General features: G+C 37.7%; 1 protein-coding gene across 8 annotated transcripts in view; it reads right to left on the minus strand.

The window, feature by feature from the left end:
* Positions 1–349: 349 nt before the first annotated feature.
* Zfx (zinc finger protein X-linked) overlaps positions 350–25345 on the minus strand; it is a 43588-nt gene continuing 18592 nt past the window's right edge. For 7 of the 8 annotated variants that reach the window (XM_038316059.2, XM_038316058.2, XM_038316055.2 and 4 more), the window contains 7 exons: positions 23532–23620; positions 21120–21689; positions 8555–8704; positions 8071–8214; positions 7540–7689; positions 6541–6681; positions 350–5805 (listed from right to left, as the gene is read on the minus strand). In XM_038316059.2, the coding sequence (XP_038171987.1) occupies positions 4622–5805; positions 6541–6681; positions 7540–7689; positions 8071–8214; positions 8555–8704; positions 21120–21689; positions 23532–23592 (2400 nt within the window). In that variant the 5' untranslated portion in view covers positions 23593–23620 and the 3' untranslated portion in view covers positions 350–4621. The remainder of the gene's footprint in view (positions 5806–6540; positions 6682–7539; positions 7690–8070; positions 8215–8554; positions 8705–21119; positions 21690–23531; positions 23621–25345) is intronic. The other variant, XM_038316062.2, reaches the window with a different exon arrangement.

Below are 25345 nucleotides of genomic sequence, written 5' to 3' on the forward strand. Positions count from 1 at the left end.
TGGCTGCAGTAAAATGCTTGCTGTGCTTTCGTGAGGACAGGAACTCAATCTCCAAGGCCAGTGGAAAGTCACATGACGGCACATGCCTGTCCTCTCAGCAAGGGGGAAGCAGTCAGGAGCACCTCCGGGCTTTGCTGGCCAGCCTGTCTAGCCAAATAAAACCCAAGTAGTTGCAGGAGCTGTGCTTTAAAGCAACAGTGGTTCCCTCGGTGGTGAAGAGGACTAAAGTAAAGGGGCTTGGAACAAGATGGGCATTCTCGTGTGACTCAAGTCCCGTCTCTGTTACATGTGTGTGATGTGCGCACAAGTGTCCATGTATGCCTTGTCTATAGCCAACACTCCACTAGGGTAACTTAAAACAAAATAGGAATTTATTTACAATAGCAAAGATGTCAAAAATAACAGGAACAATATATAACAAATCCAAGAATTATTTTATGAAAAAGGCAAACAATATATACATGAAACAAAAGATAAAACAAAATTAATAGGGCAAACTTAATTTTGACCTCCTAAAAAGCTGTAAAATGCAGCGAAATGTCCTTTTTAATATGAATTACTTTAGTAACTCTGGGCCAATTAGACACACACACACGAACGCACAATTTTCAGTCCTCTTTACTTATCAAGTCTTCCTACCTTTGAGGAATGCAACATTGGGGCTATGTAAGAATAGGAGGTGCAAGCTATTCAGATGTGCACTGAAGGATATACTTAGTGACTGGCTCAGACTTTTACAGAAAGGATAAAGCAAAAGTCTCTGAGGCCTAATTTACTCTCACTGTGCCATCTCTAGCTGCTTTTTTGTGAGCTTCCTACTAGACAAAAACATCACACTAAGCAATTTTTAGGTTCCTCAAGTGCTCTAAGCTCACTTTCACTAAACTTGAGCATGCAACAGAATCACTGGGACAGCTTCCTAAAACACAGGCTGCTGGGGCTTGTGCCTTGTCCCAGTTCACTGGGGGCTGGCTTAGGGCAGAGAACCTGCGTCTTTAACCACACCCCAGGATATTACCATGCTGCCAAGGCTTTACTCTGACATTGTTCCTCCTTAAAATGCTCACTGATCCTGCTTTTCCTTACACAAATCTAAGATTTTGCAGGAAATTAATAGCGACATCCTGGGCAATAATAGGGCTGCATATTTTAGCAGAATGAGTGGGATCACATTTTCTAGCAAGTCCTGGTTTTGTCAGACTTAAGACTCTGACTGTGATGCCCACCATTCTCTTGGACATTTACTTTAAGTTTTTGGTTATTTGTTACCTCTTCTTAGGCCAACGCTGGTTCTACATCACAGAATCTCATTGAAAAAAATTCAAAAGTGCTGCAAATCTTTCTTATGAATCCTGACAATTTTTACCCAACTTGCAATTTTCACTACTACAGTGACCATCCTCCAGCATGTTGGGTTCTACTAGAGGCCTCCAACCTGGGCACAAATGGGCAACTCAAAGGTAGGGCTTCTGAATAGTGATAGTCTCCCTCAGACTAAATATGTTGCGAATTGATAATAAAACAAATTTTAAGTGCTTTCAAAACCCACTTTATGCGCAGGTGATTTCTAACAGGAATCAGAGATGCTAATAAAACAAATCATTTACAAAGATAAAAGAAAAATGAATTTCAAGGACATGCTCATCAAAGGACTCACCAATCACCTCTTAACTTCTCTGTAATGTTACTTGCAAATTCACAGGACTGAAATATCAGTATTTGCATCCAAGTCACAAAATTCAAAGCAATCAAGCATTTTGCATTCCACTGCTGCATAAAAGGAATTAAGAAATAGGGGGATGAAAATAATCCACTGCTTTTGATGTTTATTAGGTTTACAAAAACTGTACATTTTTTTTCTTAAGAAAAAGCATTAACTTAGTACTGGTATCAAATAGACTGAACATTCGTTAACAGGAAAATATTCTGATTTTTATTTTTGCACGTTATTCTCAAGTACACAATTACAATAATGTCACACATCCCCTATATGATTTTCTTTTTATGTATTTTACTTTTTTTACAAAGTATACAGAGGGAGGGACATACAATATTTAATAGGATATTTCTACAGAACAATAACTTATATTATGTCCTTGTAAAAATCTGTACCTCTTTAAAACATTTAACTGAAACATCCTTTTTTTAGCTTTGCTAATCAAAATTGTTTTAAGAATTAAAACTAGGTTGTAACTAATGTCAGTACATAACAGTGACTACTTCATTTTCTCTTTATACAGACAAACACATTTTATATTCACTTGACCAAACCCTTAAATACCTTTTAAAGGCTTCAATATTGTGCTTTAAAAAAGAAAAGAACTGTGTATGGTTCCAGATCATGTAAAGAGAAATATAAAGTGTGTAAAGTGTTGTGTTCCTTATCTTTCAGTTTATTAAAAAAATATGTTAAATGATCCAATCATTTATATTTTCTGTACTGATTGTAGATGATTTTTAAATTTAATAAATTTCAATGTTAGGTGTTTAAATTACTTCTGGGGAAAATAATAAAGTAGATTTTTAAAGTTCTCACAAAAAAAGACAGAGCTTTCAAGAATAACAGGGCATAAATCAAATCATAGTTGAGTTGTGATGCATTTTAAAGCACGTTGCAGAGGCTACAAAGGCGAAAGAATTCCCTATTGGATGGAAAGGCTAGGGAATCCACGCCTTGGCTTTGACTGGCATTGAGGATGGAGTTCATACCAGCCTTAAGAATTTGATTTAGAACTAGACTAAATCAATCTAGCACTTCAGAGGTTTGCCAAACACCAAATATTCAAGACATCTAACCCCAAAAATATAAACTTTTGAATACAAATATTGATGACTAAGAGAAAGATGAAAGGTAAAAACCTAACGGCACAAAAGGGATGGAGCACCATAATGAGGCGGCAAGGCAGCTATCGAGTGGGAAGAAAACTTCTAAGTCTCCCCATGATGTGCCAGACCCGTGTGCCAACAGCCAATTCCAGGGACTCTAGAAACTGTTTTCCAAAAGACATCTTAACAAAATCTCAGTAACCAACTTCTTTTTACAAATTTTATCAGCCATCAGTCCTGTATGTTACAAACTGCCAGCTCTCAAAAACAAAACTGTGAAAGACTTGGTGAGGATCCACATGAGGCCTCAAGCTGTTCACACACTTGGACCACACCGCTATCATGTAATCCAAGACAACCGAGTGTTAAGGTTTTTCAGGTTAACTAAGAACTAACAGAGCAGGCTCAACTTGCCAAGTCTAAGTCCTTATTAGCACCCGTTCTCTGGTCCATGGAGCCATCACTCCCTTTCTGTCCCTCTCGCTTGGTCAGACAAGAGTTCTCTCTCCGGTTTCTCAGAGAGAACTGAGGGATTCCTGTCTGGATACCCATTAGCTTTTCAGAAAAATATAAAGGCATGGAGTTGAAACTGTATGAAAACATTGTATCTATAAACATCTTAACCTCTATTTTTTCAATTATTTTTCAATTACCAAAGATATTTAAAAGAAAATACCTTTACTCTTTAAAAATACTAGTGTCCTTATTTTCCTTCTAATTCTTCACCTGAGTAGTCTCTCTGGAGAGCAAGACTTACAAAATGCTCTCTCGCATCCCTGGATCTTTCACGTTACTGTAAATTTAATACTTTTCATTATAGATTTTAAGCAACTACTACTGGGGGTTGTGTGTATAAGTATGTAAAATAAGCAATACACACAGATACATGTTACATATATATGTGTATATATAGATAGATATATATAATTCAGGGTACATTTACATATATAAAGTTGCAAAAGATCCTATGAGCCACAAGTTACCCCTAGGAGATTCCAAAATGCAGTCCTCAGTTAAATTTCATTTGTAGCACACAACCATTCCAAGACAAAGCAGCACAGACAGAATAATCAAAATACAACAGGATCAAGCAAAAATTTCCAACAAGGTTTTCTAAAAGTTTACTACACTGACAAAAGATAGTCTAAAGAAAAAAGAAGTATATTTTCTCCACTAAAAAGAAAAAAAAAAGTAAACACAAACCCAGCCACTGTTCTTTTACTCAGCAATGCCAGGGACACGAAAGTTCATATGAAAACTTTCACTGTCATATAGCCTGCAAATACTAAGCAAGACAAGGAAATGACTTCCATGTTATGATCATGAGACCTCACTGTAAAAATCTCCCGTTCCTATTAGATATCTCTGACAATTTTATTGTGAGAAATTTGTGAGAAAAAAATTAAGTCAACATGAAGACCTTCAGTTACCAATGCGAAGTTACCGTGAGTTAAATGGTCTTAGAAGAGTACCATCAAGGTAAGCAAGGTAAATATTTTAAAATAAATATAAAACTTCTAAGATAGAAAACTTCAGTATAGAACCAGGGATTACTTTAGTAAAAGCAACTAATTTGTTGCTACGTTTCCCCATGTATTAAACAAACTGAATAGAATTCAGAACACACTATTGAACGAAATGTAAAAACAAAAAAGTCAACTAGAAGCAATATTTCTATTTGTACACAGCATAAATCAATTTGATACAGTATTGTATGTGAACAAGACTGATTGGCTTTTAAATGAATTTTCTGTTTCAAGGCCAGTTTCTCTGCAAACATCGGTGAAGACTACTGTTAGGGCAGGCCAACTTCTTTATGATGGCGCATTATGTGCTGGTTCTTTTCCGATGGTCTCCGGAAACCTTTCTTGCAGTACTCACAGCGGTGAGGGTAGTCTTTCGTATGAATGGAGATAACGTGCCGCTTAAAGCCTGAGGCATCTGTAGTGCTATATTCACAGTACTCACATTGGTACACCTTCCGGCCACTGTGTGTCTTCATATGCTTTTTAAGCTCACTCTGTTGCCGAAATCCCTTTCTACACCTCTTACACCTAAATGGAAGGTCCTTTGTATGAACTGAGAGAATATGGCGACTTAGCACAAACGGATCTGCAATCTTAAAGTCACAATGTCTACACTGGTGCATCTTTTTACCCTTGTGGGCAGCCACATGTTTCTTGAGTTCTGAAGGCCTGTGAAAGCCTTTATCACACATATCACACTTATGAGGATAGTCCTTTGTGTGAACTGAAATTATGTGTCGCTTCAAATCACTTGAGTTGGAACTCTTGTGGTCGCAATGCAAACACTGGTGTGTTTTGCTCTCCTGATGGATAAGAGCATGTTGTTGCACCTCTTTGGTATCTGAGAAAGTCAGAAGACAAATGTCACACTTGAACGGCATCTCTTTACTATGCTTAGTTTTTACATGTGTTTTCAAGTTAGAAGAGTCTGCAGACCTGTATTCGCAGTACTGGCATTCATAGGGCTTCTCCCCAGTATGGATTCGCATGTGCTTTTTGAGCTCTGATGGGTGACGGAAACCTTTGCCACACTCTACACAAATGTGAGGAAAGTTCTTGCTGTGGACTGCCAAAAGGTGGCGATTCAATAAGCCTTGTTCAGCTGTTTCGTATTCACAGAATTTACACTTGTGCATTTTGTTGGCTCCTTTTTCCTTATGCACCATTTTATGAGTAAACAAAGCCCCAGCATGAGAGAAGTGCTTTCCACACTCATCACATTCTATGGCCTTCTCTGCCTTGCTGGTTAGCTTATGGCTCTCCAGGTGATTGTGTAAACTTATCTTCTTGTTGGTAGTGTAATCACAGTCAGTACAGCGGTACTTTTTCTTGGCAAGGTGTTCAGGATGGTTTTTCATGTGCCTTTTCAAGAAACCTCTCGATTTAAACTTCTTCCCACAAATCATGCAAGGGTAGACAGTCAGGGGATGTCCATCTGGGCCAATAATTATTGCTATGAAAGGAAAGAACATAAGTGATCAAAACATGCTAATTTGAGTTTCTTCAAAAGTCTGAATGCATAGTCAGGGGCTCCTAATTCAGGTAACAAGCTACACACTGATTTGTCATTTTCAATCTACAAGATACAGCAACCTGGCCCTAAGAACTTCGTCTACACTAACCTCTTCCATTTTAACAAAATGAATAAATTTGTAATTTATATTGACAAGTGATGAACCCTTAAAAATTTAGAAACCCATATTCATATAGTTTTTAAATTATAATTTCTGCTTTATTAAAAAACCATTAACTTATATTAACTTACAATAGTCTAATATATCAGTAAGATTTTTAATATGCAAATAGGTATAAGAAATAAGTTACATCATATAAACTCAAGCATATATCCTGCTGCTCTATAAATTATGCTTATTTTAATGCTGAAATAATCATTTTTTAACTATTTTTTCCAAAATTAACACTTGCCAACATGGTTGCCTTTCATTTTCATGCAATTCAAGCTTTAACTTTTTTCATCCTTCTTTGATCCAATTCCCATTTCATTTTAATCAAGAAAAATCATTCATGAATATCACTCAATTCTGAAAATTATGTTTTAAAATTCAATATAAAAAAGCTACATGTAGTCTAGCCACTAAGATGTCATCACGATACCCCTGTGGATGAACACTAGCATTTCCTGAGAGCTTGCGGAGCACGCTGCACCGTGGAACTCGCACGCCCTCACCTGTTTGGTACTGCCTGGAATCAGGTCTTCTCCTTTTCTTTGGTTTTTGTTTAGCCAGTCTGCCGAGGCCAGCAGACTCATCTATGTGCAAGAGGGCACTTGCAGTGCCATTCCGGTTTTCAATTCCATCAGAATTATTACCTAACAATGTGTATTAAAAAACAAAATCATACAGTATTATAAATTATAAAAAATTAGGAATTCTTTATTAATCACAACAATGAAAAGCCATGATACTCATGAATGACAGAAATATCCCATTCTAGGTAATGGAGTTTTTATGAGCACATTCATTACGGTAAAACCCCATGTATTTTCCCCATGGGTTCCCATGCTGTTTCCCAAGATTTTAAAGTTATGGGCCTGATACAGTTAAGATGAAAAGTTCCAGCCTGAAACCTGTATACTTCATACAGGTTATTTCCTTCTAAGTAATATATACATAAAGGAAATGCCTGTTAAAAGTCAGGACAAAAAGTAGACTTTATAATCTTCCTCTACTTTCATTTAAATCAAATAATCCTTATATAGTACTAGCATTTCAGATTTCTGAAAACCTAAAACCACAAAAACTGTTTTGTTTTTTTGATTTTTTTGTTGTTTTAAGAAATATTCATTTATTTATTATGTATACAATATTCTGTCTGTATATATGCCTGCAGGCCAGAAGAGGGCACCAGACCCCATTACAGATGGTTGTGAGCCACCATGTGGTTGCTGGGAATTGAACTCAGGACTTTTGGAAGAGCAGGCAATGCTCTTAACCTCTGAGCCATCTCTCCAGCCCCTGTTGTTACTGTTTTTCAAGACAGGGTTTCTCTATATAACAGTTCTAGCTGTCCTGGAACTTGCTTTGTAGACCAGCCCAGCCTTAAACTCAGAGATCTGCTTGCCTCTGCCTTCCAAATGCTAAGATAAAGGAATGCGCGGACATCACCTAGCTACAAGAACTGTTTTTCAATCACAAATTCATGTCTAAAGAACTGCTCTGTGACTTACCATAAGCAGCTGCCCATGCAATTGGCATGAAGGTTTTCACTTCATTGTCATCTATTTGTTGTTCGTGCACTGCGGCTGCAGCTGCAGCTGCAGCATCCTCCTCCCCAACAATCACTTCCATATAAACTTCGTCGGCAATTTCGGCAACATCTAAGTAGAAAATACATGAACTTTTCTGATCAGGCTTAGAGAGATCAAAGGAAAGATACTTTTATTTGAACTCAGTTAATATGCAAGCAGAAAGAAGTCCAAACATTACATACCTAGAACACAGCTTTTATGTAAGAAACACTCAACAAATACTTGAATGACTCAGTTCTTGGTTTTTACCAGTTTAAAGTTAACAACACTTTACACTTACACACACACACACACACACAAATAAAATGGGTCAGTAACAATTCCCTCAGAACATGCCAACAAAATAATTTCTAAAACAATGCTACTATTTCCTTCAAATACTGACCGTTTAAGAGACAAGGGAAAACACTTAGAAACACATTTTCTCCCACAGAAAGGCCACCTACTTACTTAAATCTTCCTCTTCTTGCTGAGAGTCATTAACAGTCATATAAACCATCTTTTCCCTGGGAACCCGAATACTATTGTTTGGATCAAGTAGTTCAACTCCATGATCATTCTCAGGCTCACTTTCCACAATGTCTACAGTTCCACCTATCAAGGAAAACAGCAGCTCCAATAATTTATTTTAAAATTTCATTTCCACTTCTTTTTTAAACACCTTTTTCTGACACTGTTAATATTATTTTATCTTCATAAAAAACTTCACATCTAAATAAGCCAAAAACAGACTGAAGCACTGATCAGGATGTCTAAGATGCTAAGGTTAGTGGTGATACACAAGTCTTTAATCCCAGCACTTGGAGGTGGATCTCAAGTTCAAGGCCAGCCTGGTCTACAAATACAAACTGAGTTCCAGGACAGCCAGGGCTGTTACAGAGAGAAACCCTGTCTCCGAAACAACAACAAAAAGATGCTAAGGCTTCCCTCTCACCTAAGTCATCTTCTCCAGGGTCAGCTTTAAAAATGTACACCTTGATGACTTCAGGGCAAGTGCCATCCACTTTACAAGGGTCGATTTCAGTTTCCGTGTCCATGGTCAATCCAGATGAACCATCATGTTCTATTTTGCCAGCATCATCCACTAAACAAGGAGAAAAATACATCTCAAATAATAATAGAAAATGCTCAAATAGAAAGTTACTGTTTTTGAGAGTCCTGTTAACAAACGTTCTCTTTAACTTGATTCACATAAAATTGGGTGCTTTTAAGCTAGACAAGTAGAAGGTTAATAAATACACTTCTAGAGACTTTTAAACTGGGATCAGATATTAAAACCAGTACTATAGAAAAAATGCCTGATAACGTATGTTTAAATAAGAATATATTTAGCCTTTGCTAAACCACAGATAAAAGCAATCCTGTATTTAAAATAGTCTTTGAGTATCTAAGGCAAGAACCTTTAAATAATGTTCCAGTAGTAAAATGAAAAAGCATGGTCCTCATACGAATGTTTCTTAAGCACTACTTCATGGTTAATATTCTTGAACACATTTGATATGATCTATTTTCATCAGAATGATATGCTTAAAAAAATAACATGACTGCCAGAGAAGTATACCGCCATGAGATGGGGAATGCAAACTCTAATTCAATCTGCTTAAAACTTACAAATGCTGGCTCGATAGCACATGCCTTTAATACTAGCCCTCAGGAGTCAAAGACAGGCAGATCTTAAAGGCCCATTTAGTCTACATGGGAGACCTTGCCCAAAGAAACCAAAAAAAAAAAATTACAACATATATCTTCTATGTAAGTAACACATATACAACTTTAACTTGTGACTTTAAGTCAAGGTCCTTGGTGGAAACCAAATACAATATATAAATTCAAACAAACTGAAATGTGCATTTGTTCTGTTTTAAAGAAAAAAAGAAGGGCCATATGGAAAATGTAAGAGAGAAAGGGCAAAAATCAGGAAAATGTTACAGAGCAAACACCACAGTTTTGTTTTGGGTTTTTGAGACAGGTTTTTCTGTGTCATAGCCTTCTCTGGTCTCAAACTTATCTACCTCTGCCTCTCAAGTGCTGGGATCATCAAGGCGTGGACCACCACCACCCAGCCAAACACTACAATTTTAAAAAGCTTTACAGAAATCACCGAAGTAATCAGTGTTATATATTATTTTGAAAATAAAACAAGAAAAAATTATTTGACCAAAGACCAAAAATGTAATTGCTACGTAAATAACCTTATAGCACACATTACTTAGGGGCATCTCCAGCAACACAGAAAGTATGGTAAAGGTTAATGAGAACTCAGCACCTAGAACAATTTATCAGAAAAGTTAGATTCATTAATGTAAGTCTCTCAAAGAAACACGAAAGTGTTCTTTTTGTTCTAAGCCCAACTAGTTCTATTTGGGCTAGCTTGCCACAAGCAGAGGGAAACCATTCCAAGGCCTTAACAAGTTCTAGAAGCCCCAATGCTCCCGGGAAGCAAGTGTCCTCCCACATATATTTGTTTTCCTTCTAGCTAGGCATTTATGTTTTAACTACTTCATCAAACGGTAAGTTTCAATTGTCTATTTTAAGACTTCGTGTTAGGCTCAATCCCTAATACTGCAAACAAAAATCCTGAAGATACTCATCTAGTGTCAAATATTTGCCAATTTAATTATTTATGTAAAAATCCATCTCAGTGTGCAAATTTGATTTTGTCTTTAATAAGTGATAAATTATAGGAAATTTCTGAAACATATTTGACTAACAGTTAAAAAGACTTTACATTAGATATTGGGAGATACCAGTATGACAAAGTAAGACTACTCCAGTGAGAGCCCACATGATTATTTTAAATGCAGTAACAATAAATGTGATTACCATTTATTGACTAAGTACTATTTAATACATATTGCAACCCCATGAAGAAGAGTACAGTACTGTTGACATTTTATAAGAGAGCAAATGTAAGTCTAGAAACATTGACTATTTGGAATTACATGGAATTTAAATCTCAAGCCACACAAGTCCCGGTCCAAGTTTGTTAACTTTTAGTCTCTAGAGGAGATCGATCATCTGTTTTGTAGTTTGCAACCAATATTAAACCAAGACAGAACTCAGACTGCGATGTCAAAAAGTCCTGTCATGCTCTCCCTCCATTCGGTTCAAAACTGCATTTACCTAGGCAAAATTCTTATAAAGAACATGAAGATGGGCCAGTATTTCAAAGCCAACAGTAAAAAGCAAGAATTGGGCCAACAATATAGTTATGCATGTAAAGGTACCTGCCACCAAGTCTGAAGATCTGAGCATGATCTGTGAAACAAACGATCATGGAAGGAAAAAAACTAACTCCCTGAAGGTGTCATCTGACTTCCACATGTGTGCCAGTGTGTGCTTACCCAAACACATACATACACACACAAAAAAAAATCAAAAAAGGCAAGAATATACTGACAGTTTGTCTACCTGACTTCTGACTTACCGAGAATCTAAACTATTTTTTAATCTTTAAAAAGATCTATTTATTTATTTATTAATTTGTGTGCATTGAGTTTGCCTGCATGTTGTCTGTCAAGTCCCCTGGAACTGAAGTTACAGACAGCTATAAGCTGCCATGTGGGTGCTAGGAATTGAACCTGAGTCTTCTGGAAGAGCAGCCAGTGCTCTTAACTGCTGAACTCTCTCTCCAGCCCTAATCATTCAAATTCTAAATACGTCATTGCATAGATCTGCTGGCAAACAGCTTCTGCAAACTCTTCTAATCTGTCATTTACAAAATAATTATAAAATTTAATCATTCAAATGCAAAGTGCCATGGATCCTAAACCATGCCTAGAACACTGGAAACAAACATTTTAGTGACTGTTTTGGTAGTGCTGGGGATCAAACCCCAGGGCTTTGTGAATGGTATGTAAGTGGCCTAGTACTGAAGTACACATTCTCAGCCATTTTAGTCTACTTCTGACACTCAGGATATTATTATTAAATAGCGAATGATATTTTAACATACACCCAGCTTCAAAACCAAACATGTCACTTAAAAATATACTTCCTGGGAGACAGAGTGGCACTGTAATCGCAGCATTCAGAAATAAAAGGCAAGAGGACTGCTGCAAATTCAAGGCCAGCCCAGCGATGGTGGCACACACCTTTAGTCTCAGTACTCTGGAGACAGACGCAGGCAATCTGAGTTCCAAGCCAGTCTCATCTACAGAATGAGTTCCGGCACAGCCAAGGCAACATAGTGAGACCCTGCCTCAAAAACCACCAAAATGTTTATAAATATCTAATTTGTTGATGAACTATTTTACTTTTCCCTGCAAAATTTAAAGTAACTGAACATAAAGGTCTCTTATGGAGAAAAGGCAAATGTCTACTTTAGTCACATTACAAGAACAGAGACGCTAAGCTGTCTAATGCAATCTTTAAGTTTTCATACAGAACATGAAAGAGGATTAATATTCAGAATGATAGTGTTTTATTGTACACTAACAGATTCTATGTATACAAAAAGGATATCTCACTCAGACTTAAAGGAAAAGAGAAGTTACTTCCCGTTTTGGTGAAGGACAAACTACGTACACAGGTACAGAGACAAGAAATGGAATGAAAGGACTGAGCAGAAAGTGTGTCACAAGGCATGGTGGGGAATACAGCCAACTGCTAAACTGAAGCCAGATCACAAAGGACCTCCTGCACCTGGCAGAGAGGCTCAGACTTGATCCTGGAAAGCTGCAAGTTTCTCAATCAGGTCAGACATCAAAATTTCTTGGGGAATTTGAGGTGGGGGTGAGTCTCTAGTCAAGCAGTTTTATATAATCCAAATGTAGGGAAATGGGGCCTAGAAAGTAAAAAAAGATTTAGCGGGCCCCTAAACCCTAACCCTGACCAGAAGTGTGAGAGCATCTACTGTAAGTGATGGGAGATCTTCAAGCAATGTTGATATCACATGCCCATTTACTCTATCATCTTGTTAGCCTTCAGAAAGTGGATGGGCTGAAATGGATCAAGACACAAAGCAGGGAGAGCCCTTATGAGTCTGCTGCAGACATGTGGCTGGCAGGTGGCAAGTGACAGGAGACAAGGCCTTCAATAAGGACAAGAGATAGATAGTAGGAATGAGGAAAAGAATTGGGTTGGACACCTATTTAGGGATGAGCAGGACTTGCGAATTTGGGTAATACCCTACTTAAAGAAGAATGTAACAAGGAACCAAGTCAGGGGTTTGATTCTGAGTGGGCAAGAATGTAAGAGAAAGGAGGAAAAGGAAGGATCTTTTTTGTTTGTAGACATATCTCACTCGTGTAGCCCAGCTTGGTATGGAATTCATGCTATAGGCCAAGCTGGCCTTGAATTTGAGGCATCCTTCCTGCTTCATCCTCAAAAATACTGGCACTAAAAGTCTATGCTAGGCTATCAAGATTACTTGACAGGTAAAAATGCTTGCCACCAAGTGTGATGAGCTGATTTTGATCACTGGGCTTCACATGGTGGAACGAGAGAACCAATTCCTCCAAGTGTCCTCATATATTGCAGTACATCTTGTGCTCACGCACACACACAGGAAGAGAGAGAAATATAATTTCAAAAATCAACAAAAGCTTGTGCCAACACACTCAGAAGTGAATGGTTACTTATGATAATTCAAATATTGTCACAATCTAGATAACTGAATCAATTGTCATTTTCAAATTTCTTTTTTAAATATTTATTTATTTATTATGTATACAATATTCTGTCTGTGTGTATGCCTGCAGGCCAGAAGAGTGCACCAGACCCTATTAGCGATGGTTGTGAGCCAGCATGTGGTTGCTGGGAATTGAACTCAGAACCTTTGGAAGAGCAGGCAATGCTCTTAACCTCTGAGCCATCTCTCCAGCCCTCATTTTCAAATTTCAAACAGAGGGTAGCACCAGAAGGATGCCAATACCAACAATCTATGTAGAAGAGTCTAGAATACATGGGGATTACCATTGGAGTCCTTATTTTTAAACGGTTCAAGTTTGATGAAGTTGGCTTCAACTTTGAGGAAAGTTTAATAAACTGATCCTAAGCCAGGCACTAATCCTAACACTCAGAAAGCTGAGACGACATAATGCAAAACTCTGTCTCAAAAATCAAAAGCAGCCGGGCAGTGGTGGCGCACACCTTTAATCCCAGCACTTGGGAGACAGAGGTCAGCCTGGTCTACGGAATGAGTTCCAGGACTGCCAGGGCTGTTACAGAGAAACCCCAACTCAAAAAATCCAAAGTGAAAAGCAAAAGAACAAAACCTGGCTGGAGGAATGGTCTAGTGGTTAGGAGCAATTGCCACTCTTTCCCAAGTCAGAAGTTTGATTCCTAGCACTCACATCAGATAGCTCACAACTGCCTTTCACTCTAGCTCCAGAGGATCCAACACCCTCTTCTAACTTCTAAGGTACATATATGACACACACAACACAGAAGATATACACATACAAAACAAAAACAAAAAAGTGCCAACACCTGATTCTAACCGGTACTAAAAAGTCAATGCCCCTTTGGTTCCACAGAGCAAGAGCAAACTTGCTGTTCTCACATGTTAGTTTTCAGTCAGTGCACTTATAAAACCTTCAATGACTAGGAAATCTAATCATGTTACAACATGCAAAGTGTCATACATACACTTACCTATAATTCAGAGTTTAAAAACCTGTTCGCTTTCATATATACATGGGAAAACACATTTTAAATACACTGACTTCCCTGATATAGAGCTATTCTATTATTATACAAAAGTAGAATTCACCTTCAGAGTTTCACCTTGAGATCTTGCCCCACTTACTCAACCTGCGAAATTATTCTGAATATAAAATATTACAGAAGAGATTTTTTAAAAGAACACTCTGATGGTCCTGTTAAGTACTCAGAATTTCACTATAATTTTAAAGCTACTATTAAAAATGAATTCTAAAAACAGACAAAGAAAGCTTCAAAAAATTGAGTCATCATATGTATGATTTCTGAGTAAGTGCCTTCTGCAGTGATGAAGAACTAGTACTTTAGAATAAGGCTTCTCCAAAATAGAAATGCATGATTTTTTAAATTAAAATTATTTCTAATAATAACTACCATTTGCATTGCATTTTGCAATTTCCTTCATGTTTCCATGTAAGTTTCTTACTTCATTTTCCAGATAAAGAAAAAAAGGCACTGAGACAGTGTGCAACTTGGTCAAAGTCAGTTACAGTGAAGACTGGTGAAAGTGCAAGAACACGCCCATCTTTAGAACCCAGGCCTTTTTCTCATCTACTTGTTTTTAAAGAAAGAAATGTTCAGTGTCTAAAACTCAGTATCTAAAAAAAATTATTGATAATCCCAAGCCACCCAGGAATTCTCCCATTTTAGTTACTTTTTCGCACTTTGCACTCTAAAAAATGAAACCAGAAAGCCTCATACAGTCTTGCCCAACATTTGACCTAAAAACTGAAGTGAGATGCTGGTGAACAATCTCATTAGTAATAACAGAGTTACAGTAAACATAAGCGCACTTTACACAGCTCCAAGGAAGCTTCGGTAAACCACCTGAAGACTGAAAACTAAGAAATGATTACTTGAGGTGACAGTAAATACTATGGCATCTAAACTTACATTATACAGAAGTTGTTAATCCATTCATTATTCTGGAATGCCTACACAACAATATTCTCCTTCCCTCTCTGTGTGAGTGTGCATGTGTGTGCACGTGTATGTATTATAGAAACAACTTAAGACCAGCTCTATCCGTGAAATTCACCTATACAATTTTAGATGGAGAAGCAAAAAAACCTCTGAACAAGCTTTAAAAATAGTTTTAAGGCAACTACAAATAATAACAATGTTCTGCATGCTTGAAAATAAAAAATGTTAAGTCTTTACAAATAAGATTTTAAGTTCTACTAACACAAAGAAAATAAATATGTAAAGCAATGCATGTTTGTTGTTCAATGTAACCATTCCACAGTTCCCTTATTCATTTACAACAAAACCTTTGCCAGTCTTAAAGGTTTGAAATCAATATAGGTTTTACATTAAAATTTGGCTTTATGAACTATCTTTGTGAATGGCGGAAATCAAGAAAACAACTAATGATTTTCCAACACACTACAATGGCTTAATTCCAAAGATAATAAAGTGGATTGTTTAATATAATCTTTACTTAGGATAAAAAAAAAAGATGATGGCAGGGAAGGGAGAAAAAGTTCAAAAATGTCTACAATAGAGTACACCATGTTCTCTAAATCTAATTCTAAAACAACCTATTTCATTATAGCAAAATAGGCCAATAACATGAGCATATACACCTGTTTAAATGCACCTTTGCTTTCTTTGAATTTCTCTGATAAGGAATGGAATAAATAGCACATTAAAATATATTATATATAAAATACATTAAAATATGTGAAAATAAGCTTACTTCTGTTCATATTTACATTTTCAGGACCATTAAAACTCACTTAAATTGGAACCCCCAGTACCTCAAAGAAAGATAAATATAAATATTTTTAAAGTCTGGATTCTACAATACTACATTTGGTATGCTGGTGTCAATCACTACTAAATCTATCTCTATATATTTAAATGAGTCTACCAGAGAGGTGAACTTTCTTAAGAGCAATAAAGGCAAAAGGCTGGTGCACAGTTAAGCCTTACTCCTTAGGAAGCCCTTTGAAAGCTAGAAGAATGGAAGTCAGAAGGGCAGAAAGCAGAGAGAAGCCAGTGTGCTGTCGCCTTCACAGTCTGGGACAGAGCCAACTATTTCCTCTGGCCTTGGTGCTGGGTTGTCTAGTCTTATTATAGAAAAGCTGGCATTCATATTTAAAAACAGCATTTTGGGCTAAGATGGCTTAATGGGCAAAGCCTGCCACAAAGGCTGACAATCGTGTTCCATCCTTGGAACCTACACAGTAGGAAAGAACAGATATCCACAAGACATCCTCTGACCTCTATACACAGGCACCATGGCATAAGCACACACGTAATTTTAAAAACAAAATAAAGGAGCAGAGAGATGGCTCAGCAGTTAAGAGCACTTGCTGCTCTTGCAAAGAATTCAGGTTCAGTTCCCAGCACACTGACAATCACCCATAGCTCTAGTTCCAGGAGACTGGCGCCCTCTTCTGGTACATACCAAGTACACACCTGATGCACTATGTACATGCAGACAAAACACTCCTTAAATATAAAACTACAACTTTAAAAATAAAATAAATACCATTTTTTATACTAGAGTATCTTATAAATTTAACTACCTTTACTCTCCACTGGCTGCTCAATTACATTCCATATATCAAAGACATCCATCTATAAGTCTCTGACCCTGGCCCATCACCATCAGATCCCAGTTTTTCAACCCTTTCTCACCATCCTTTGCCTTTCCACCCAACCTCGTGTTTACTCTGTATTGGTATGGGGATGAAGCTCCCTCACTGGAAAAGCAGTTATGACATTCAAACATTCCTCTAACCTTCTGTCTCTAGCGAGGATCCTCATTCTACTAACATTTGAAGTCCCTGCCTAGGACACAACAATTATCCACTATGACCCTAAACTTCAGTCCCTTCCTCTTCTCTGCACCTTACTCCACCTATTTCATTAGCTTTCTTTTCTCTATTGTCAGAGTGGCCCTGTCCAGTGGTTTGTCCCTGTACCCATAAGAATGTTCAACATACATTCACCATTTCAGCAGCCAGCAAAATCCATACTACTGCTTCCTATCTCTCAACTATAATGGCTTACACAAAAGTGGTTCACCCTAATACCACTTTTACTGATTTCTCAACCCATTATAGTTCACTTCTTCCTTCTCCTAGCCACTCACACATGTTTTCTGAAACTAATCTAAATACCAACAACATTCTAATTGCCCAACAAGAGCCTTTCTTCCCAGGGACTAACACTTTTAAAGAATCCTCTGTAGCCTCAATAGTGTTGAAAGGACTTTGAAAGTTTGTCACTTTGTCTTCTGCAAACCTCCAATTTTCATTTTACCTCTTTTTTCTTCTCCTTTTTCTGATGAGACCTTGTCTCACCTTGTAGCTTAAGCTAACTTTAAATGTCTACATCATTTTACACCCAAAATATCTATACTTGACACTTTTTAAAGTTAGCACACAAACTAATAGGTTTCATTGTGGCATTTTCATACATGTGCTATATACTGTTATTCAACTCACCCTCATGACCGGGTATTGTTGGCTGCCTTCCTCTCCCCACTTCTGCTTTCATGCCATATGTATTCCATTACTCCACCCCCCACCCCCCACCACACCCTGCACCTTCCCTTTCCTTTAAGAGTTCCTCCTTGGGGCTGGAGAGATGGTTCGGTGCTTAATAGCACTAGTTGCTCTTGTAGAGGAACTGTTTTGTTCTCAGTACCCACACAGTGGCTCACAACCAGCTCCAAGGGAACCAACACCTTCTTTTGACTTCTACAGGCACACGTTACATATACATAGATGCAGGCAAAACATTCATACATACAAAATAAATCTTAAATTTTCTTTTTCCTGGGGCTGGAGAGATGGGTCAGAGGTTAAGAGCATTGCCTCCTCTTCCAAAGGTCCTGAATTCAATTCCCAGCAACCACATGGTGGCTCACAACCATCTGTAATGAGGTCTGGTGCCCTCTTCTGGCCAGCAGGCATACACACAGACAGACTATTGTATACATAATAAATAAATATTTTTAAAAAATTTTTCCCCTCTCTCATGGTTCCATTTCTACTTTTATGACCTATAATTTACCCCCAACACAAATTTAAATCTAGAGTCATCATGAGGTAAAAACATACAGTATGTCTGAGTTTTATTTCTCTTAACATGACAGTCTCTAATTTTCCTGCAATTATTTTGTTTTTCTTTCAGCTGAAAAAGTGCTACTATACTCTACCTCTTTTCTTTCCATTTATCTGCTGGTGGCTACCTAGCTGGTTTTATTCTTAGCTCTTGTAATGTAGCAGTAAACTTGGGTGTGTACATTTCTCTGTGATATGCTGACTCAAGAGTCCTTCCTTTGGGTAGATACTCAGGAGTGGGATTGCTGAATCATATATTAGTTCTATTACATTTCAAGGAAATCTCCATACTGGTTCCATAGTAGCTACATCACATACTTGATACTGTTATTATGCAAACACTCTGGGAAATGCCAGCCATTTCCATGTGAGACACTTCCTATATTCTGTTACTTTATCAATTTCTCCTCTTTCCAAAATAGCAAATTTACATTTTCAACTGCCAAGAAATGGAATCATCAACCACCTCAATCTTTGGTTTAGTTTTTTGTTGTTGTTGTTGTTTTGTTTTACAAGGCAGGGTTTCTCTGTAGCTTTGGAGCCTGTCCTGAACTAGTTCTTGTAGACCAGGCTGGCCTTGAACTCAGAGATCTGCCTGCTTTTACCCCCCCCCCCCCATTGGTGGGATTAAAGGCAAGTGCCTCCACCGCCCGGCTGCAAATCAAATTTTTAACAGAGCCTACATAATCTTTACCCACCAAACCTACTCCTCCTATTGAATGATTATCATGACCAAATCTTCCAAGACAGAAATCTTAGCGTCAAATGCCAGTCATCTCTGCATTATCTTTCCCCATTCAAGTCCCACCTATCTTTAATAAGAATAAATCTTATCCACTTTACTTTCTAATCTCTTAAATTCAACTGTCTTCAATCCTCTTTATTATCAAAGTCTTTGGGATATTTATTTTTCTTGTTTTGTTTTGGTTTTTTGAGACAGGGCTTCACTGTACAGCTTTGGCTGTAGACCAGACTGGCCTTGAACTCACAGAAGTCTGGAGATTAAAGACAGGTGCCACCTCCACCTGGCTTGTTTTGTTTTTGAGCCAGGTCTTACTGGCCCTAGAACTCAATCTTCCTGAGTGCTGGGGTTACAGAACTACACCACTACCACACCCCAACTTGAGGTAGTTTTCCTTATACACGAACCATTTGAACTATTGTCTCTTGTTCACTTATTCTTACTCTCTACTGCTACAAGGATTATCTTTCAAAATAAATTTAAGCTTGAAATAAGCTACATCTCATATTCCCCTACAGACCAGCAGAAACTTAAAAAGGAAAATACTGTGTGTTTGTTAGAATCTCGAAAAATAGATAATCTCAAACTTCATGAGGAATTATATTATGCAAAACACTTGATGTTATAGCCACACGTAAATATACATATTCTATTCTAAATTTTTATTATTGTGTGTGTGTGTGTGTGTGTGCATGTGTGTAGCGGGCACATATGTGGAAGAGGATTTTTGTTCTCCCTAGAAACAATGGCTTTCTTTACATATTTATGAGTTTTCAATAAATGGATCACCTACAGCAATGCCAAACACACAAGTTCCATAAAAACATGCTGAATGGATGTTTTTCTTCCTTTTTACAAAGACAATTTCTTTTAAAAGTTCTATCATAACTTGTTAAGACGGTATCTTACTTTGCAGCCTAGGCTTACTTCAAACTTTGAGAAGTCCTCTTTCCTCAACCTCCTGAGTTTTGAGATTACAGGCATGCATACACCAGCACACCTAGGTTAGATGCCTCAATAACTTTTAAAAGATATTTCCTATAAAATGCTGGTGGACTCTATTATATGGTATCATATATGAAAACAACTAGGCAAGTTTAAAAATAGTGTGAGTTTTTATTTACCGAAGTTTAGTGCCTTAAGGAGTTAAGAACTTATACTGGGTTAGAAACAGTTCTACCCAACCCAGAGTTTTGTATCTGAAAGTGGAATCAGGAAGTATGTTATAAGAAGAAACAGCTGTCCTCAGATGCCAACTTAAAACATTTGGAGGTCTATCCCCAAAACACCTTAGTTTGGTTCAGTGCTCTAATAAATTTGTTATGCTTGAACTTATGTCTCAGTACTATGCACTTTCTCATTCTGTTCCATAAACAGTATTTTATACACAATTCAAGTATGTATTACTGTACGTAAGTATGTAAGTATGAACATAAGTTCATACTTCCGATTTTCTCTGTCCAGTGGTTTGTTTCCTGTACCTATAAGCATGTAGGAAAATAAATGGTTTGGTCAAACATTTTTTTCCCCAAGTTGTCTGAGGAGGATTCCTAATGCTAAAAGAGTCCTAAATCACATTCTTCATGATTTTACAAAGTCATAGACTATCTTTCTATAACTGAAGAAACCACCTCTTTCTATCCCACCTTTATACAGAAACAAGTCAAGCATTTTACTTTTCACAATTTTCAATTACCTTACAGACTCCAAACTGAAAACTCATTTTACACATTTATTTTGTTTTATTTGAGACAGGGTCTCACTATGTAGCCTTAGCTGTCCTAGAACTCACTATATAGATCAGGCTGGCTTCGAACTCATAGAGATCCACCTGCTTCTGCTTCCCAAGGGCTGGGATTAAAGGTGTGCACCACCATACCTGGACAAGGTATTTTTACACATTTAATTTTAATGAACATTAAGCAATTATTACTCAATTTTCTTAACATTGTTAAGAAAATTAACATGGCTTAATTTAGAAAAGCAATACCCCAACAGTGTACCCCGAGACTTACAGGAAATCATAAGGTAGTCCTCACAGTTGGTTTTGTCGTCATCTTGCTGACTCACAGGGATCCCATTGGCATCTATGACTGCTTCAGAGGCACAGTCTGCTACCAACACTTCTTCTGAAACAACATCGGCGGCCAAAGGATCAGTGACGATTTCTGCTTCTACTACAGTATCGTGAACCACATGTTCAACGTGACCAACGTCAGACACATGTATAGATTCACTTGTCAAGACATGTTCAGGCATAGATATCGTGGCTGAAGTAATATCAGAAGCTAAAACATCATCTGGAACTGTGCAATGTGTTAAAGAAACCTCTTCAGTTACATCTGAGTCCAGCACTTGCTCTGGGATGATGACTGTTTCTGATACATCTGCTTCGTCCATGATATCTGGACACTGGACATCTTCTATAACAACGTCCTCAATAACATCTTGAATTACAACTGAGTCTGGGTCATCAGGAACAAAGTTGTGAACGGTTATGTCTGAATCCACAACATCTGACACAAAAACCGTTTCTTGTACTTCCACAACAATTTGATCCCCATCCATGTGTGTAGCACCAGCTCCTGAAAAATAAACAAAGTCTTAAGCAAGTGTGGTGGTTTGAATAAAAGTGACCCCTATCAGTGATCATATATTTGAATGTTTAGTCATCGGGGAGTGGAACTGTTTGAAAGAATTATAAGAATTAGGAGGTGGGTACTTGTTGGAGAAAGAGTGTCACAGAGGGTGAACTTGGATCTTTCAAAAGCCCATGTGGTAGGCCCAGTCTCTCTGTGTCTATCTTTCCTTCCCTCCTAATCTGGATAAAACTCTGTAGTTGTCAGCTACTTCTCCAGCCATGTTCCCCACAGTAGTAACAGATTAAACCTCTGAAACTATAAGCAAGCCCCCAATTAAATGCTTTCTCTTCTAAATGGTGTCTCTTCGCAGCAACACAACAGTGGTTAAGACAGTAAGTAAATAAGTTATCAACTTGAGGACTAAATAAATATTCCAATCAGCAAAATTATTATTCAATTTCTCCCAAAATACACTAAGTTATCAGTTTTCTTAAATATTTAGATTCCCTTGGATTCTCTGCCTTGGAAAAATAATCTTTTTTTTTTTTTCGAGACAGGGTTTCCCTGTAGTTTCTAGAGCCTGTCCTGGAACTAGCTCTTGTAGACCAGGCTGGCCTCGAACTCAGAGATCCGCCTGCCTCTGCCTTCCGAGTGCTAAATAAAATTTAAAAAGACACTTTTTAGCATACTCTTTTAAGTACTTACCCCAAATCAATAGATAAGGAAAAACTATTGATAATAATACAACTGAGACAAGTAAAATTCTAGGAACACTAAAACACATTCAGTTACTTAAGGCATGGTTCTAAAACTTAAGTAATGTAACTACAGGTGGCAAATGCATCTGTTGATATGCTTTTCACGCATTTTCCTTCTTGTTCTCCCTTCCCACAACTTGTATTTTTTATTTTCCATCTTTCCCAAGAATTTTTTTCCCACTTCCTTCACATCCTTCTCCTTTTTGTTCTGGCACCACCAAGTCTCCATCTGACTATGGGATCTTAGACTTTGACCTTTATTCTAGAACTTAAAAGGATTGGGGTATAAGTGAAACGAAGGCCAGAAGAAAATCTGCTTGAGGCTGTCTATCTCTACTGACAGACAGTGGACAGTGGGATAAGTACTGGATTCTATTAAGCCTCCTCCCCAGTGTCACTCCCGAAAGCAGCTCATAATACAGGAAACTCTTCCAGAGTCCGTTTTAGTTAAAGGGGTGACAGGAGATGAATCAATTTTTGCCCAAAGAGATTAAATGACTTAACTGAGATCACAGTTTGCACAGCATATGGTGCTCAGTAAATATTGTTCTCAACAAATGCTACAAATGGAACAACTATACATCCTTATGAGAAATACAAACAAATTTTTTTTTTAAAATTCCAGTATCTTGGCTGCCAGTCCAGAAAAAGTTAAGTTTTATGAGTTAAGTAAAGATCCAAGTCTAAACACAAAATTCATTTCTTTTATATGTGCCTTACATATACAGCCTAAAGGTCATTCATTCTTCATATGCATGTGTTTTTACTTCAACCCATGCTATGAAATGTGGTGTGGAATTTTCTTTCTAGTTGTGGTGTCCTGTCAGCACGCATAAGTTTTGGGGTTTGGAGCATTTGGGATTTTCAGATTAAGGATATTCAACTTGTACTGACAAGAATATTAAAGGCGGTTATGAAGAAGTCAAATTTTTGGGTAGAGGGATGATAATGTGTTCACTTTCCCATTTGTAGATACTAAAATCCAAGAGTGACTAACTGTGCTAACTGTGAGAGTTTAACAATTGGGTCCATAACAAACTATCAATTTGGTAGATAAAAAGCACAATGCAATTATAAGTCATTATACCTGTTGCATCAAAAAATGAGTTTGGCGCCTGTGGTTGTAATTCAAGTCCATCTTCATCCATGGCCTTCAATTCTCATCAGTCACAACTCCTAAATCAAGGGGAAAAGTGAAGTCAGTGTTAGTTTGGGTATCCTTTTTTTTAATGTCACATTTTCATTCCTAAGCACTCAAGTTTTATGACCAACAAATATCTATCTAATACATAAACATATAAATCAAAAGGATCACCTTTACCCAGGCCCATTATTAACTGAGATACATGCCAGGTATACACCTATAATCCCAGCATTTGGGAGGCTGAGGCAGGAGACTCACAAGTTCAAGACCAGTCTGGGCTACACAGAGGGCTCCAAATCAGTCTCAGCTACACAGCTACACAGAAACAGTCATGTGAGGCCATGTCTCAAATAAATCAATAAAATAAAAATAAATTCACTGCAGGGTGGTGGTGATACACACCTTTAAACCCAGTACCTGAAAGGAAGAGGCAGGTCAATCATTAAGTTCCAGGCCAGCCTGGTCTACAGAGCAAGCTCCAGAATGTCAGGGGTACATGGAGGAAACCCTGTCTCAAAAACCCAAAAGTAAATAAACAAACAAATTTGGTAGGTTGGGATACTGCCTATATACACATCTCTTTTAAAGATTTATTTCAGCCAGGTGGTGGTATCAGAGTATACCTTTAATGCTAGCACCCGGGAGGCAGAGTCAGGCAGGTCTCTGAGTCTGAGGCCAGCCTGGTCTACAGAGGGAGTTCCAGGACTGCCAGGGCCACACAGAGAAACCCTGTCTCAAAAACAAAAAATGATTTACCTTATGTGAATGCATAACATACATGGTTCATGCCGTTGGCTAGAAAAGGATGCCAAGTTTCCCTGGAAGTAGAGTTATGGATGGTTATAAGCTACCACATGTGTTTTAGAATTTGAACCTGGGTCCTCTGGAAAAGCAGTCAATGATCTTTTATTTTTGTTTTGGGTTGTTTTTGTTTGTTTGTTTGTTTGTTTTGACTTTTCAAGACAGGGTTTCTCTGTGTAGCCTTGGCTATACTAGAACTCAATTCTGTAGACCAGGCTGACATCAAAATACCTGCCTCTGCCTTCCAAGTGATGGGATTAAAGGTGCATGCCACCACTTCCTGGCAACTAGTTTTTTTTTAAGGTTCAACTAAAAATTCATTCTGTAATTTACTGTGGAAAATTTCTGCACAATTTTTGCATTACTTCTCTAAACTTATATACCCTCTCTTTCAACCACTATATTGAACAATCATAGAACTTCAAAGTACATAATTATAGCAAAGGTAATGGTAATAAGAACACTCTGGAATTCCATTTTACAGTGAGTAACTCCTCTCTCTTCCCCCCCCCCCCAACTCGAGACAGGATTTTTCTGTGTAGCTCTGGCTGTCCTGGAACTCGCTCGCAGACCATGCCTTAAAGGTGTGTGCCACCACCTTTCCTAACCCGTGATTTATGCAAGTTAATTTTTCAGTGTATTTAATTCTTTTGGCCATAGGTGATTAGTACTAGCTATGAAATTTTTTAAAGTTCATTTATGAGCACAATAAAATCAACTTCCTACTCTTAAGTCTGCAACCATGATCAAGAATGAGAATCTCCTCCATTCATCCTGCTCACACTCTCTGCCTACCTCCATCTCTCAGTCTAGGCTGCTAGAACAGAGGAACTGAGAAGTCATTTTCCCATTTTGGTTTAGACCAGTGAAATAAAGTCCATCAACAAAAAGTACCAAGTGAATGCCCTGAGAAAGTAGACGAAGGGGGAAGAGGAGGCTTACCAACTGATTTTTGG

This window comes from Arvicola amphibius, chromosome X, assembly GCF_903992535.2.
Source record: "Arvicola amphibius chromosome X, mArvAmp1.2, whole genome shotgun sequence".
Taxonomy (NCBI): Eukaryota; Metazoa; Chordata; class Mammalia; order Rodentia; family Cricetidae; genus Arvicola; species Arvicola amphibius.